This window comes from Chionomys nivalis, chromosome 4 (assembly GCF_950005125.1).
Source record: "Chionomys nivalis chromosome 4, mChiNiv1.1, whole genome shotgun sequence".
Lineage (NCBI taxonomy): Eukaryota > Metazoa > Chordata > Mammalia > Rodentia > Cricetidae > Chionomys > Chionomys nivalis.
In genome coordinates this window covers 28668349-28684604 of record NC_080089.1, presented here as the reverse complement: position 1 = coordinate 28684604, position 16256 = coordinate 28668349, and the positions used below count along the sequence as shown (strand labels likewise).

Here is a 16256-nt window from a genome sequence, read left to right as displayed (position 1 = left end):
GTGTGCCACGTAGATCTGGAGGATATTCAGGGACTTTCAGTTGTTCACATTTCTGTTCAGCCTTGCAAGAACACCTATTCACTCATAACACATCTGTGAAACATGAACATGAAGTTTGCTGGATATGAAGGCATGTACTGAGCAGTTCAGTGACCGAGAGAACCTTTAGAAGAGACCAGCCTGAGAGTGTAGTTCTGTGGTCAAATGATCGCCTATCATGCTGAAGGCAGTCAACTCAGTTCTCCAGCACCACAAAGTAAGTGAAGAGACAATGATTATGGAACAATTAATCCAGTATGGAGACTCGATCTTAGAAACGATGGCCATGGAAGACTTCTTTGAGAGGCCAGGATGGAAAGGCGAGGACAGACAAGCTATGTGAAGAAAACTGGTAACTCTTGAGGGACCTTTGGATCAGGAAGGGTTTGAGGTGTTTTGGTACTAGAGGAGGCAACAGACAAAAAGGGTATCTGGGGTGAGGCTAGGAAAGAAGTGGGATGCATTTCACGAAGGGATTTCTAGGATAAGAGCGTTTTCTTTATGCTCTTGGCTGACCCTGTCTTAGTCTGGGTTGGGGAAAGATAGTCCCATATCTTACCACACAGCCTGACCTGTTCCTACGCAAAACAGCTTTGCAGTAGGATTTGCCTGGCATGCAGTGGCTGCATCTTTAATAGCCTCCCCATCAACATTGCGCATTTTGCTTCAGGCTGTTATCGCTTCCTGAGTGTCTGTGAGGTCTGAAAGCCAAAAGGTTGCCAGTACCTAGGATTTGGTCTTTTAACACTGTGAAGTCAGAAGTCCCTAGGACACAGCAACTGCCCTGGACACTGTCCTGAGTGATTTTGGATATCCTAGACCTTCGCTCGTGAGCAGAGGGAAGTGCCTCTGGCAGTGATGGAAGCCATTTGGGAGGCATAGATCTGCGTGCATCCTAGGAAGTACCTGGTTGAAGCCTTTATGTGCATTCTCAGCCCCACAGGACTGCACAGTGCTTAATAAAGCATCTTAATTTGGATTTAATAGGATATCTACTGTGTGCTAAAAACAGCAAATTGCTATTTATTAATGACATAATTATTAAAACTCAACACCTGGGCACTGTAAGCTACACCAGGAATAGGAAAGTTCCTCGGAATATTGTTTTAATAATTACCTTATTTAATTATTTACATATTTGAATTAGATTTCTTTAGTAGCCAGATGAAACCTTAATAAAAATGTATTAAATGTAGAATTTTATCATCAGAATATGGTTCACCTGATTTCTGTCTTCCTTCCTAAATATATCCTAAATATCTTAGACTTTCTGTTTATATAATTGATATATTTTAGATTCAGACCTCACGTGCCTTCAGTCATCAAGTATCGACATGCGCAGGAAGTGGCATCCCTTTGGAAGGCACCATTGAGGCTCAGCCTATTTAATTTGTGGCGCTGTTCTCAGCCCTCCCCAGTTTACTTTTCAATTGTGCTCTTGGTGATGTAACTCCTACAGGTAATAGGGTGATTCTGCCTGGTTGGCCCCCAGTTGTCCCCAGCATCTTTCCCATCCTCATGTCTAAATCAGAACAAGTCTAACTTAAGTTCTCCACAAAACAAATTGCTTCTCTGAGACCCACTCCCCTTCCAGGCCACCATTAGTTCCCATGTGTGCTCCTTGGCACTATCGCCTTCTCTTTGCAGAGCTAACAGTTCAATCCAGGTTTTGAATATTATTCATGTAGATAGATTTCTCTAATTCCAATTTCTCCCAGCTTCATTCTGACACGTGGTTAACAGATTCTTCTTCCTAAAATAAAATTTTAAAATTATGGCATTCTTTTTTATTTTTAATCGAATACTTGTCATAGTCTATTGAGGTTAACAACCCAGGACCTAGCCCTCCAGACTGGTGTGCAATCTGGTTCCCTGGTACCTCATTGATCTTGTATCCCGTTTTCATTGATTCCTATGAAATTTATTGAATGTCAATTTTGTGTTGATACTGCACACAAATTGCCAACCATGTACAGCATAAAACTCATTTATTGAAAACCTCATGTTTCCAGGGACTGTTCTTCAGTCATTTCAGAAGTTGTTTCTTAAGTCCCCTGAAGAACCTCACAAATGACAGATCACCTTTGTAGACGAGGAAGGTGACCTGAGACACCCAGGATCTGCAGTCCTGTGCGACGCTGCCTTCGGCTGGTAGATGTTGCCTATTGGTGTACCTCATAGATAATTTTGGCAACCTCATCCATGCCAGTGTACTTCTGGTCCCTGTACTACAGCCCCACTTGGGTCTCACTGCATGATGCTTTCTTGTTTGCTGCTTTCCAAAGCAGATGCTAATGTGGATAAACTCACCTCTGGCACCCCCATTCACCGTGGTCATCCCTCCTTCTAGCTCACAGCACTTATCACCTACACCCCTCTTTTCACAATCACACATAATCTTTGGGTCCCTTTTGCTTTGTCCTCCAATTCAATAGAACACTTTTAATGCATTGTTTCTCCCAACCAAATTGAAAGCACTTGGAGAGCTAACCAGATTGGCATATTGCTGCATGCCATGAAATACCTAATATGCAATTGTGTATGGAGTTTATATTCACAAGCACTCTGTGCCTTTTGGCACAGCTGCTAAAGAAAAATCTCTTCCAATAATGATTGATTATACATGGGCACAAAAAGTCTCATTAATGGTGCTTATGTCACGCATGTTGCTAAACAAACTTCTCCTCTCCAACCCAGACTTGATAAACTTTTACTCAGCCCCTAAAATTTAACACAGTTGTCCCATGTCCCAAAAAGGTCATGCAGCACCCACCTACAGTCAAGTTTAGGCATCTAACTGCCTTGCTCCCATAGCATTTGATGAATCCCTCTGTGTCACAATACATTAAATGTTGGATTCCTATCTGTTTTATATTGTTATATTACATTACCCTTAGGGACAAGGACTTTATGTGCTTAGTGCTTAGCACGATGCTGGCATATGGAAAGTGACTCATGAATATTGACAAGAGAATAAATGAATGGGTGAATGAATAAATGCAAGCAAACAAAGCAATCCTGGTATGTTTCTGACAGCCTGCATTAAGGGAAGTAAGGTACAGAAAGTATCCATGGAAACTATGTAATACAGAGAACCTATCTCTTACTTTCCCAAGTCTTTCTTATGAGCAGGAATTAGTGAAAATCACAGTGTTTCCTTGCCAGCTCAATTTAATTTTTTCAGGGAGGTGCCGAGGATAGAACTCAAGTCCTCATGTCAAGGGTGTGCTCTGAGCCTCTAATTTAATCTTAAAGCCGACAGTGTGCTATGAGTTGCCGCCTAGAAAATGATACTTTCCATCCCAGAACATCTGCCCTCATTGATTTAGCTCTCATCACTGTGGTTGTGCCTGTAATCTCCTGGGTCCCATACCAAGCATGGCTTCTCCTTTGGCTCCATCCAGGGCAGTGTGCCTCTTTTAGGCTCTGCTGTTAAGCTGGCTAGGAGAGGTGGCAAGCATTTCTTCAACGTTTCTTTCATGAGTTGGATACTTTCCACATGTAAATGATAGGGGTGGGGGGAGGAGACGTTTCTTGAGGATTCTTCCAAGCATGAGGTGTGATTGTCTCATTTAATATACTTACTGTGCTGACAGCTCTGGCCCACTCCACCTTCCATGCCACTTGGGGACTGTCCATTGTTCTCTAGTGTATGATTAGCAGATTAGCTATCATGTAGGAAGCCAGGAAAATGAACTCCCAGTCAGCCTTCCAAAGCAAGAATAATTCATTATGCAGGCTGATTTCCACTTAAAATGTACTTTACGTACACCTCCAACTACAACCCCTAAATCACCCTGTGCTCGCAAAGTCCATCATTTTTTATTTTATTGCATGGCGTTGGCGTGACATAATCCCTTGCAGAGAATCCCGGAGTGCTTTACAGATCAATAAATTACTTACCTGCACCATTTAAGCCATGTCTGCAAGGCCAGCATAGACACTCTGCAGGCAGCCTGTGTTCCAAGAAGCAAGCAAGACTGTGTGAATGCCCAAACTGGGTGGGGCAGGGAGGGACCAGGCAGATGTGCAGGGTCAAGAGCTCGCCAGAAGGAAAGGCTACAGTTAAGATAATGTGAGTAAAATACATCAGAGTTTTTAAATCTGCAGCAGTTCCCTAGAACTGTAGAACTAAGAGACTTTAGGAATTTATATGCCAAAGCGTCAGAAAATCAGATGCTTAGTTACTAACGTATCAGTTGCCTTTCTATCCCCAACAGGCACACTCTGACTTTTAATGATCAACTGCGAATTACAGTGTTAGATCTTAAATATCCTAGGTTGTGGAACAATGAGCCTCCCATCCCACTTCTTTCTCTGCATTACTTACTCTTTATTTCTATCTTAATGTGCAGGAATGGACACATACACACACACACACATACACACACACATACAGTCTCTTTATATGAGATACAATGTGGAATTAAGTCTAAAAATGATCAGTTTTTCTTACTGTATGAAAGATACTGTATGCATGAAAACATAAAATTAAACAATGAAAAGGGATCTTCTTTAAGACCTTATATTGAAACACAAGGGGTAGAAACTCATCCAGTCGGGGAGTGAGCATAGCTCACTGATATGAATGCCCAAGCATCTGTGTCTAGTATGTTTTGGAAACATGGGTGAAGAAGCAGAACTGATTTTGTGTTGTTACGGGGGACAGGTAGACTGTGAAGGAAATAACAAAGACCTGGGTCTTAAAGGGTTATCTACACACGATATAAGGAAGGACATAGCTCTTCTATGAGGACCAGGAAGGGCATGGTGTGTTGAGGACAAAGCAAGGATGGGTGGATGTGAGGGCCACTGGAGATGGCTGGGGGAGGTTAGTTGATGCTTGAACTTTGAATGTCCTCATATGCTGGCCTAGAGAACCTTGTTATGTCAGGTAGACAACAGGGAGAATCCATGCTATTTATGTAGATATGTGCTATGTTGGGAACTGAATTACATAAAGCCACCTCTGAATTCAATGAGAATGACTCATGAGCTTGTGTTGGAGGTGTGTTTGTGGTGGGGTGGTGTAGGAGGAGACAGAAGGTAGAATTGGGAGAGTTACTGCAGCATTGCCGTGGAATTGATTTCCCTCTGGACTTTGTATTTGTGTTTAATTTGGAAGCTAAATTCAAGGTAAGATATTTTTTTATTTTCCATGTTTAAGGTAATTCTTGTAATTTTTCACTTTTTAAGGTAATTCTTGTAATTTTTTCATCTTTTACAAGTGTAGTAGTCCATCTGTTTCAATCTTTGGGCTCTTCTGTCAGCGACTACCTTAAGACAATGAACAGAGCTGGATTTTTATGTTCCTTCTACCTGTTTTGTCTCCACAGTATCTCCCAAAATTGTAGAGATTTCTTCAGATATCTCCATTAATGAAGGAAACAACATCAGTCTCACGTGCATAGCCACAGGTAGACCGGAGCCTACAGTAACCTGGAGACATATTTCTCCCAAAGGTAAGAGGAGCAGCTCCTGTTAGATAATAGGAATCTTGCTTGACACGGATGGGAGGTTGTGGTACTGGCTCCTGGATCCAATGGGCTCTGAGATTCTGGTATTCCGAATTCAGCTCGTGACTCTGCAGATATGAGTGTTCTGTGCACAGTGGCCGTAGCCAGAAAGTATATCTGAATATCTGTTTGCAATCTTGTGGAGATTAATTTCGCATGAGTTTGGGAGGGAAAAGTGGTGAAGATATTCTGTGTGCACTTGTCCCATGGAGAGTGATGATGGAAGTGCTGTGTTGGTGACATGGTCCAGCTGCTATTTGAGGAGATAGGAAATACAAACACGTAATGACAGATGAGAGCTCTAAATGCCATATTCCTAGCAAGAAATTTCCCTAGTCTCTGCTTTTTCAGCATTGCCAAAAATCTGGTCATTAGCTGTTTTTGTTGTTTAGCTGTTGTTTTTTTTAATGTTTCCTAGATAACAAGTATCACATAATATGTGGCTGAGTTGCAAAATTGATGTTGCCAAAATGTTCAGATGTTCCGAGGACCAAACAGTGGCTTGTGCTCTGAACCTCTAGGATCTGACAAGATGTCACTTATCATTAAGGTGGCTTTTATTTATTATCAATGAACAGAATATTGCTTCATTCATTCCCAAATGTTGTAGGAAATGCAATTATCCAGGCTGTTCTAAGAACTAGGGGAATTAGCCCTAACCCCAAACTAACAAATTTATGCTATTGTGAACTCATATGACTGTGTAACATGTACTGGTTAAGGTTAAGAAAGCTGAGTAGTATACATTGATTAGTGACAAGGAGTTTAGTCAATAAACAGTAACACATGAGCAAAGGCATTGATAGTGGCCGTCAGATCTGTTGCTGATCACTGGCTGATGTGTGTAATTATATATGATTTATGCATACATGTGAACTAATGAAGGCATGTATATTGCTAGGTAGAGCAAGGTTAAGGATCCCAAATGCAACCCTGAGATTTTCTACTTGCTACAGGCTATGTGACCCCACAGCAGATTCTGAGGAGAGTGATGTGGAGGAAAGTTATCAGGGGTTCTCTTGAGATCAGCTTCTGTAGAGAAACAGGGAAGGAAGCAAGTTTGGGTAGAAGGAGATGATGAGCTGTGGTGTGGTTCACGGAAACATTTCTGATGTCTGTGGAGGACTTCTGGTGTACAATGTCCCTTCTATGTTGTCTTCTACTAAGGTCATGGGGCTGACCTTCTATATCAACACAGTGGTTCATTGTTGGTTGGAGCTTATCTCCAGAAAGATCAAAACCACTGGGCCAGGTAGATTATCTGTTTTCACGAGTATATCCCAAAAGGCAACAATACCTAAGGACTGCCTGCTTCTGGCACGTTCTTCACTGGATTCTCAGGTCCCCATCCATATAGCTAGTAGTGCCTCCCTAATCACATTAAAAAAAAAAAACAGTGTTGGACTATAACAGCCTCAGTTATGGAATTTCCTCTGAGACCGTGGCAATGCACCCTGACAGATGGTCTCAGAGATGTGACATGTCTGGTTGTATTTGTCCTGAACTCTGGGAGACGGTGTGGTTATCCTTCTTTACGTTATCCCTGTGAAGAAAGGCATGGGGTAGAACGTTTGCATTTTGGCCAGTCTCTCCTTTTGAAATGACCTTCTGTGTGGCCTGGCTTAGGTCTGGGAGGAGACCTCAGCCCTGCATGAGATCATTAGTGATGGAAAATGGACCTGGGACACTTGTAAGATGCACAGCTTTTCAAGTCTACCCATCCCATTTATCACAGCTTAATGTCACTGAGTCCCCAGTGCTATTAGATACTAGGCCAGTCTGCCTTCGAGACTGCAAAACATTTATCACTGGAGTAGACTTCCTTCACCTATTCCAAGAGACTTTGTCTCTAGTTTGCTGCTCCTTCTCGTCCTGTCCCTGGCCAGCCAGCTCTTTGTCATTGTATTGATATTTTCCAGCCTTTTTCCTCCAGATACCTTTTGTTGTCCAATCCTTTTATGCCTGCGTCTCTACTACACTTTTTGATCCTTCCATTTTTCTTACTATCTTTTAAATATTTTGGACTTGATTTCATTTAATCTTTCCCTTCTCTTTTTCTCTGCACCAATCCCTTTCTCCTTCCCTTTCATTTGATGCTGGTTCTGCTATATTTTGGGGGTCCTTTGTTCCTCCTTTTGTGGCCATGAAGTCAATTCACTTCCCTAGGAGATTTTCACCTGAGCCAGGGCCAGATGCTGCCACTTTCCTGAGGTTTTAGCTGCTATGGAAACAGAAGATGGATCAAGGGGAGAGAAACAGGCTGATCAGAATCTACCTGCAGATTAGAGTAATTTAGATGAACGACTTTGTCCAGATCTGGGCCCTAGATTAGCCGTCCCACTTTCAGACTGATGAGATATGCCAAGCTGTGGCTAATCACCTCGAGACTCACTGGGGACCAGTGTTCCTGGAGATGATTCTTTGGAAATCAGAGATGTCACTGAGCTGCTGCCAAATCGGAGCTGAAGCTAGAGACCCTTAGCAGTCAGGCCTTCATCTCTACCCACTAAATGTTTCCAAGAAAGTGCTTCTTTTAAATGAACTAGGACAGGCCCAGAGCTCCGGAGAGAATGATGTGCTTCTTTGCTGAGTCTCCAAAGACAGTGAGCAGTTGTCATCTTTTGTCCCAGTGGTGAAGACGGATCATGTCTCAGCCAAATCATTCTTACATAGACATGAAACTCTCCCCAAAGAATAGCTGATCCAGGCACTTGGGGCAATCTGATGACTTCATTGTCTTTTCTCTCTCTAGACTTATCTGCTGGCTTGGGGCAGTTTTGAAAATGCCGAGTTTTGTTTATCAGAAGTCATCTAGGAAAACTCACAATAATCCGCCTCTTTAGACCGACTGTTTCCAGCCACGACCATCCTCTGTGCAGAAAGGGAATGCAGACATGTGGACTGTTCTTTCAGGAAGGCTCCTGAACGTTGATATAGGAGTGAATGTCTGGTGGATAAAGGGGTCAAGAGGCCTATTCAGGCCATTCATCAGGTAGAGATGCCCAGTCAGGATGGAGAGGAATATAGGGCCTCCCAAGCTGCTTTTCTGGCATAGCCATTTTATTTGTGTGTGTGTGTGTGTGCAAAGTAGTTTTTCTATGCCTTTTCTAGCTCCTCCTCATAACCACCACTCCTAGAGTTCAAAGAGAAAGTGCACAGGTTTCTGAGTGTCTGTCCTTACTCTGCACAAGTTTTGGGATGTGTACTTACTGTCTGCCCTGATCTTTTCAGGAGAAAATGCTCCCATTTCAGGTCCTTCCAAGAAAGAGCTGCAGCTAGCTTCATGAAGGGCCAAGCCAAAGTCCTCAGAAGGGTCAGTCTGTGCTCACACACCATCAGGGAAACCAGAATCTCCTCCAAGGCTACTTCCTGCTCAGGAGCCTGTGTTTGTCCTTCATCTTTACCTAGGCCTGAAAGAATGTGCTTTCAAACTGTCTCATCCCTGGGTTTTCTATGACTATATCTTTCAGTATATCCTGAAAATATTTGAAGTCGGCTGCATTCTTCACCGAAATGTGTTCTCACAGTCCTGGCATCAGATCCCATTGAAGGGTCAGAGGGTTAGGGAAACAGCTGGGACTCCTACACTGCCACATTCCTGCAGATGCGGGTCCAATCAGGGATCTGTGGACGTTTCACTCCTTTGGAACCGAGAACCATTGGGTGCCTGAGAGTTCATGGGCAGCTGCTTTCAGCCCCTTTCTTTCACTAAAACTTTTTGGTAGTTAGCTCCATCCTCATCTAAGATGCCCAAAGAACAGCCCACGCTAAGATAAAGGAAGAGGCGTTGAGAAAGTCCATGAGCAGAGATGCCCCACATCCAGTTCATTTGTGACATCCCCATTTCAAAAGTTCTTTGAGATCAGGGTCTGTATCTCATTTCTTTTTTTCATTCTTCACTGATGCACACTCCCTGGGGTCTAGATACCGCCCACTGTTAGCTTGCTACACAGCATTGCTATTTGCCATTGCTCCAAAGGGGCATGCCTCTTCTCCTGGATGCAATGCTCCAGGCTTACTCTTGAGGGTTCTCCTTCACTGGGGTGTTTACAGTGGGGATCTGTCATCTTCCCCAGATGGAACCCCTGTTGGAGCTCCTGGACATTTTCTCTACTTTCCCAGGTTCTCCAGGGCTTTCCTGAAGCTTCTCCAAGGAACTAGCTCTGGTGGGAGGTCCAACTTAGGCTGAAAGGAGAGACCCCTCTTCAAGTTCACTTTCACAGAAGTGGAGAAGGTTCACAGCGGCTTTGATGTTGGGATTTCTGATGTACTCAGACCCTTGGTGCCCATCACTCTGCTGAGATGTGTGTTTCTGGAACATAGTCTTCATCTTGTCCTTCTGGGACAACCTGAGCCTTCCACCACCTTCTGCATTCACCATTCCCATATGTGGCTCCTAAGTACAGTTTCCTAAAGTACAAAGGAGGACAGTGGAATATGTATGAAAATGTGCCAGTCCTCTCAGATTGAGAAAAACAATAGCAATTGATTAGCGGGTAAAATAAAATTATTATTTTAAATCCATTATTTATTTTAAGTCCATTCCTCCTGCCTGCCTTTCCCACTGACCATTTCCCCATTTCTTCTTTCTCGCTGGGTAAACAGAAGTAGGCAGGCAAGCCACCATTCCTGCCAGGGTTGTGTAAAGATATTAGGGTGAATGAGAGCAGAAGTGTGTCCATTGAGCTTCAAAACAAAGAAATCCTTTTTTTCTTTTGAAGGAGGGCCAAATGTATTTTTAATTATTTTTTTCTTATTTTTACGACAACCTTATTTTACGTACCCAGTTCCCTCTCCCTCCTGTCCTCCTCCTCCTCTAACCTTCTTCCCACCCCAACCCATCCACTCCTCAAAGAGGGTTGAGACCTCCCATGGGGAATCAACAAAGTCTGTCACATCACTTGAGGCAGGACCAAGACCCTCCCCCGTATATCTAGGTTGAACAAGAACAAGGTATCACTCCATAGGAAATGGTCTCCAAAAAGTCAGTTCATGCACTAGGGATAAATACTGGGTTCCACTGCTAGTGGCCCCACAAACTGTCCAAGCCACGCAAGTGTCACCGACATTCAGAGGGCCTAGGGTCTCATGCAGATTCCCCCACAATCAGTTCAGAATCAGTGAGCTCCCACTTGCTCAGGTCAAAGAAATCCTCTTATTCCAACATATAGTCAATACCTCTACATGGCTCTGCTTCCGAGTCAACAGCCTTCCCCTGCAGTCAGATCTTCCTTCCCGGGGCTCGAGGAAACCTAGTGGACGATTGGTAGTCTTTATTTCTGAAAAAATTTTAAAGTCAACAAGCCCGTGAGAGCAAAGCGACCCTTAGCGTGGGTTCGTATCCTTGCCAGTGTCCCGAGGCACCCACCCTCTCCCGTTTCTAGACCACTGGCTCGCCTGGTGTCAGCACCGACAAGGCCTCCTCCCCAGCCAGGCAGGACACTGACACACTAATTGGCACTAGGGGTATCACAGCTTGAGTTCAAGCGGAGCTGGCAGGCTCTATGACTCTGTGACAGCTCTGTGAAAAAGTGTCAGGAGTGGAACTCTGGCATGCCACCGGCTGACTGCAGCACCCTGGCACTAATGAGCAGCCTGTCAGCATCAGCATCAGGACTGGTGTGGCATGGCGATCATTAGGATGGCAGACAGAAAAGCTCCCAGCAGAGAGGAGCTGAGGGAGGCAGTGGAAGGCATCACCTTACTCGGACATGGCACCCACCCAGCCTGAGAGAGATGGGGTGCGATGACTCTATACCCTGCTTCTGGGCTACTCTTGGAAGCTCTTTTTGGTTGAGGGGCCTTGCTATTAATCAGTGTACCCTGTGAATCTTTCTTGTAGTGACCAAAAGGGGATATTTAGTGATTAGCTTTCTGGGCATGACTGTAGGGAAAAACCATAAGGCTACCCAAGTCTCTGAGAAAGAAGGGTGGCGAGAGATGCAGAGAACTGGTGTTTAGTCTTCTTGCTACATGTCAGGCCAGCTCCCTGCCTGGGGGATCTGCTGAGAGCTGCCAGCCTTCTGCCTGTCTTCCCTTCCAGAGCTAGAATCTAGGAAAGTGTCGAGAAGTAGGAGACTTTATCTGTAACTTTGTCCCAAAAGTGAATTATGGGGTGCCCTGGGCATCTAGTCCATGTATCTGCCTCCCGAGGGCAAGTGTGACGTACACTGTGCCTTGTGCATTCTGCGGTAGGGTCTTTAGATTTGTACAGAGACACTGTCTGGAGTATCATCTCATTCTCTGAGGCTTTGACTATACATGATGAATTCATTTCCGTGAAAGAAGGAGGACAGATCCAGCTGGAGAAAGTTGCCACTTCTCACTGAGTGTGCCGTGCTGGGCGCTGGCCACAATGCCTGAAGTTGTACCACTTTCTCCCATTAATTCCTGTTTTTTGGAATGGGTACATTGAGTTTTCATGACACAGCCCCTCCCCGTTAGTTTATACAGCAATGTCAAACCAATGACACAGGCCAGCAGGCACATATAGGAAGTCCTCTCAGTGACCCTTACCGTCTCTCCTTCGGCCACCCGTTCAGCGAAGAGTCCTATTCTTGCTTCAAGACCAAGATACCAGTTTGAAGGCCTCTAGCAACACTCCTGAATCAAAGCACACCCCTTTCTTAGGGATCCTTAAGGAGTTTCACCCTTTTCCATGATGGTTTTTCTCAAGGCACCCAAAAAGGACTGACGTTCTTAGTTATCTAAGAGGCCATGGAGTCCAAGAGCAGTCCTGACTTACTTGTGTTATTTTGTTTCATTTCCATTGCCAGTGGCCCTGCAAGAGACAGTAGAGTCAGGGAGTATACAGTGCTGGCAATACAATCTGGCATGGATGTACATGCCTGCAATCCCAGCAACATGCGAGGCAGAAGCAGGAAGATCACCACAATGTTGAGGCAAGCCTGGGTGACATAGTGAGTTCTGACCTAGCTAGGGATATTTGTGAAACTCCCTCTCAAAGAAAAGCAAAAATAAAAATAAACCTCTTTTTGATATAATTTAAAACAAAATCAAATCTCAGTGACAAAAGAGAAAGATACCATTTCAATTCTTTTATTATTACATTATTGTATATGTATTTGTGAATAAGAGAGAGAATGTGTGTGTGTGTGTGTGTGTGTGTGTGTGTGTGTGTGTGTGAGATTGAACATACATAGATCTCAAAGGACAACTATAGGGAGTCAGTTATCTTCGTTGACTTTGTGAGTCTCATATCAGGTGGTCAAGCTTGGTGGCAAATTCTACTTTGATACTGAGCTATCTCATAGGCCCAAAATATTGAAAATATATGCTCGTCTCCATGACTGTTGGACTTTTTTTCATTATCAAGGTTAGCACTTAGAACTCACCCATGCTGGACTGCTGGCACTGCACTGCATCTCTGTCACCTTTGTATCATTTTTGAATGATAACCATATCAGAATTTCCAAGTCAACTTGGGATCTACTAAGAAAAGGGCCTGTCCTCTTCCTTGATCTGAACACAAAATATCAAATCTTAAGACTGTTCCTCTGGGAAAAAGAGATAACCATTCACTGCCAGCATGGCTTGGACATGCTACCATGTAAAGTACCTGTCTCCATCACAACATATAATATCATCAATGCCCTGTGTTTAGCCAACACATTGTATCATAAATGTCTTGTTGTTGGCCAACATATAATATCATAAGTACCCCATGGTTAGCTCCCATGTCCTAGGCTCTCCCCTTCTTCAGTACTTTGATTCATTAGTCAACAACAGAAGGGGAGGGAATTCAAATTCCAGCTCTAATAAGTGGAATTTTCAGTTGCCAAAATGGATAGTATTTAAAAGTAATTACTTGACCTCTCCTTCATGCTTCGTCACTTTCCAATAACACATAAAGCCTTACTCAAAATGCCCATGACACCCTACGTGGCTACTCCAGAAGGAGCAGGAAATTACTACCGAAATAGGTACTACAGTGGTCAGAGAAGTAAAGAATGCATATTTAGAGAAGACTTGTTCAAAGCCAGTGGAATATGCAGTATTGGTTCTGATGCATAGAGAGCCTCATATCCTGTGATGATTATCAAACCATGGCCCACCTCACAGGTAGAGGAAAGTGATCCAGAAACTCATTCATCAAGTGGTTTGAGCACAGGCATGCAAAACAAGGTGGGTAAGAAGAAATGGAGGGAGACATTTATAGATTACTCTTTAACTCCATAATTCTTTTTAACTATAAATTTACAGCCAGACAGACACAGTTAGGGCAAAGTTTGCCACTGTCAATAAGGGTTTTTGTAAGATTAATATTTATGGTCTGATTTAAAGCAATCTTATGTGTGCAACTCTCTACTTCAAAGAGGATAAAAATCATAAAAAGACTAGTGGAGATATTAATGAGTTCAATGTGCCCGATTTGAGAACATATGCAATCATGCCTCAGTCTAGAAACCAAGGGCAGAAGTGCACACCACAGGCACTGTTTGTGGTTTTACCCAATTATTGAAAAACCCTTGAAAAAATGTAGAATCAGATGTCTGCTGAATTCAGACACCGTTAACAGTGCACTCTCCCACGCTCTCCTGAGTCTGCGGCTATTTATGCTGGTGCTTGGTGACTGTTACCAAGCAGAACTGTTTTTGATGGAACAAATAAAGAAACAAAAGCAAGGAGATTGAATCGTCTTTCCTGCAGATGCCAATCAGAATGGCTCTGTAAGAGAAGATGTCTAGTTTAAACGGAGGCCCCTACAGGCAGGAGGACCCTTTCTGAACAGACCCACATGACAATCCACACCAGGTGGGGCATGAGAAGGGTCTCACTAGACTAGTTGAGGCTTAGGGGTTGATAGGTAGGATTCACCAAGTACCGACAATCACAAGGCCCTTTGCCTTAGGTCTTCATGTGCACAGTGCTGACTTTGTGTAGTAGTTCTCCCTAACCCTGTGGCCTTGCTTTCTGTGATTTTGGTTATCTGAAGTCAGTTTGGGTTTGAAAATATTAATGGGAAATCTCCAGAATAAACAAGCATGAGTTTAGAATTGTCTGTCATTCTGAGTATTATGACAGAGCTTCACAACATCCAAATTTGTTCTGCCTGAGACATTAATGTTTTCTTTGTCAAGCCTAGCCATGTAGACACCACCTGCCTGTTCTGTTAGTCACTCAGTGGCCCTCTGGATGCAAGATCAACTACAGTGGTGTCACTGTTTTTGTGTCCAGGTAAGATGGTTAGTTACAGCCGCCTTGACCTGACAGCGTCTGTGTCCCCACATCACTTTATCCCATCACACATCATCTTACGTCATGGCTGGGTGAGTTGAGCACAGGATAGTAAGATGTTTTGAGAAAGTGGATGCTATTGTACCAATTTTGTTAAAGTATATCGCTAAAGTGGCTTTACCTTGTTATCACTTAAGCTTCTTATTCTACTTTTATTTAATTTATAAATTAAACTTCATCATAGTTATGGATCTATAGGGAAGAAATCTATATAACATAGGATTCGAAGAAGTCCATGGGTTCAGACATCATCTGGGGATCTGGATTGCATCTCCCATGGATCATGGAGGGCCAGTTGGGAATCCTGAATCTTTTCTTGACCTCCAATGACTACATTTTTCCTAGAGTCTACTTAACATACAGACTTTCCATCATTCAGTAATGACAACCACTGGCAGTTTACAGATGCTTAAAAATGTGCTAGGCTTGCTTCTAACCATTTGTGCATTTGCGTGTGGTGTCTGTTCTTCATGACAACAGTGAGAGACAGGTTTTATTATTAGCCTACTCCACTAAAAGAGAGCATATTGTCTTTTCTCATCTAAATGAGGCTTATGAAGATCAAACAAGTGTGACAAGGTCAGCAGCCCCATGCTGGTTGGATTCAGTTCAAGGCAGTGGATATCCAGAATATAGACATTGGGCTAAGATACCAGTTCTCATAATAGACCCGGGACAACTGCTGACACCAGCTACACCCTGTCCCTATTCCAGACCTACTGAATCAATGAAGGTAAGCTCAAGGAGTTGTATTTCCATGCCCTCCAGGCGGTTATGAAGCCTGCTCAGGGTTGAGAGTCAGTGTTGTATGGTGGGTTGGTTATTCATTTGACATGAGTTGTCACTACCTAATTCTTATAGCTACACTCAATTCATAGGCATCCCTCTTATTTTAGAACCAAATGCAGGGATGTAGAATATAGGAATAATTACATAACTAAGGCAAAATTTAAATCAAATCATATTTGGTAGTCTTTCTGACCACCTGCTAGTCTGCTTTTACCCCCCACCCCCACCCCGCTGTACCCAGATAGTTTGTGGTGCTCAGGCTCAATAACCCCAGGTAATTCCCATCCCTCTCCTGGGACCTCAGACTCTTTTAAATACTTTGAGCATCTCTGAGCAAAGGCCATAGCCCTGAGAATGTAGCTGCAGCCTCCCCAGCTTCTCAAGCCGAGTCTACTTGTGTGTGTCTTATGCCATCTCAGCCTGGTTCTCCCCATCCACAAACCCATACAGCCCAGATTCTCAGGATTGATGGGGCTGCACTCTGACTAGATTTATTTCTCCTTACGTTAAATACTGTCATTTACTCAGACAACGGTGTGCCTTCTGCTCTGAGTGTTATTATTAGGCTCTTTTACACTGTAACAGCTTTAGATATGAAAAGAAGTTGCCAGATTACAGGCTGTGTTTTTCATTAACTGACTTCATTCAGCTTTA

General features: G+C 43.5%; 1 protein-coding gene across 3 annotated transcripts in view; it reads left to right on the top strand.

The window, feature by feature from the left end:
- Ntm (neurotrimin) overlaps window positions 1–16256 on the top strand; it is a 977086-nt gene that overhangs the window by 845384 nt on the left and 115446 nt on the right. For all 3 annotated transcript variants that reach the window (XM_057767805.1, XM_057767806.1, XM_057767807.1), the window contains one exon: window positions 5376–5501. In XM_057767805.1, the coding sequence (XP_057623788.1) occupies window positions 5376–5501 (126 nt within the window). The remainder of the gene's footprint in view (window positions 1–5375; window positions 5502–16256) is intronic.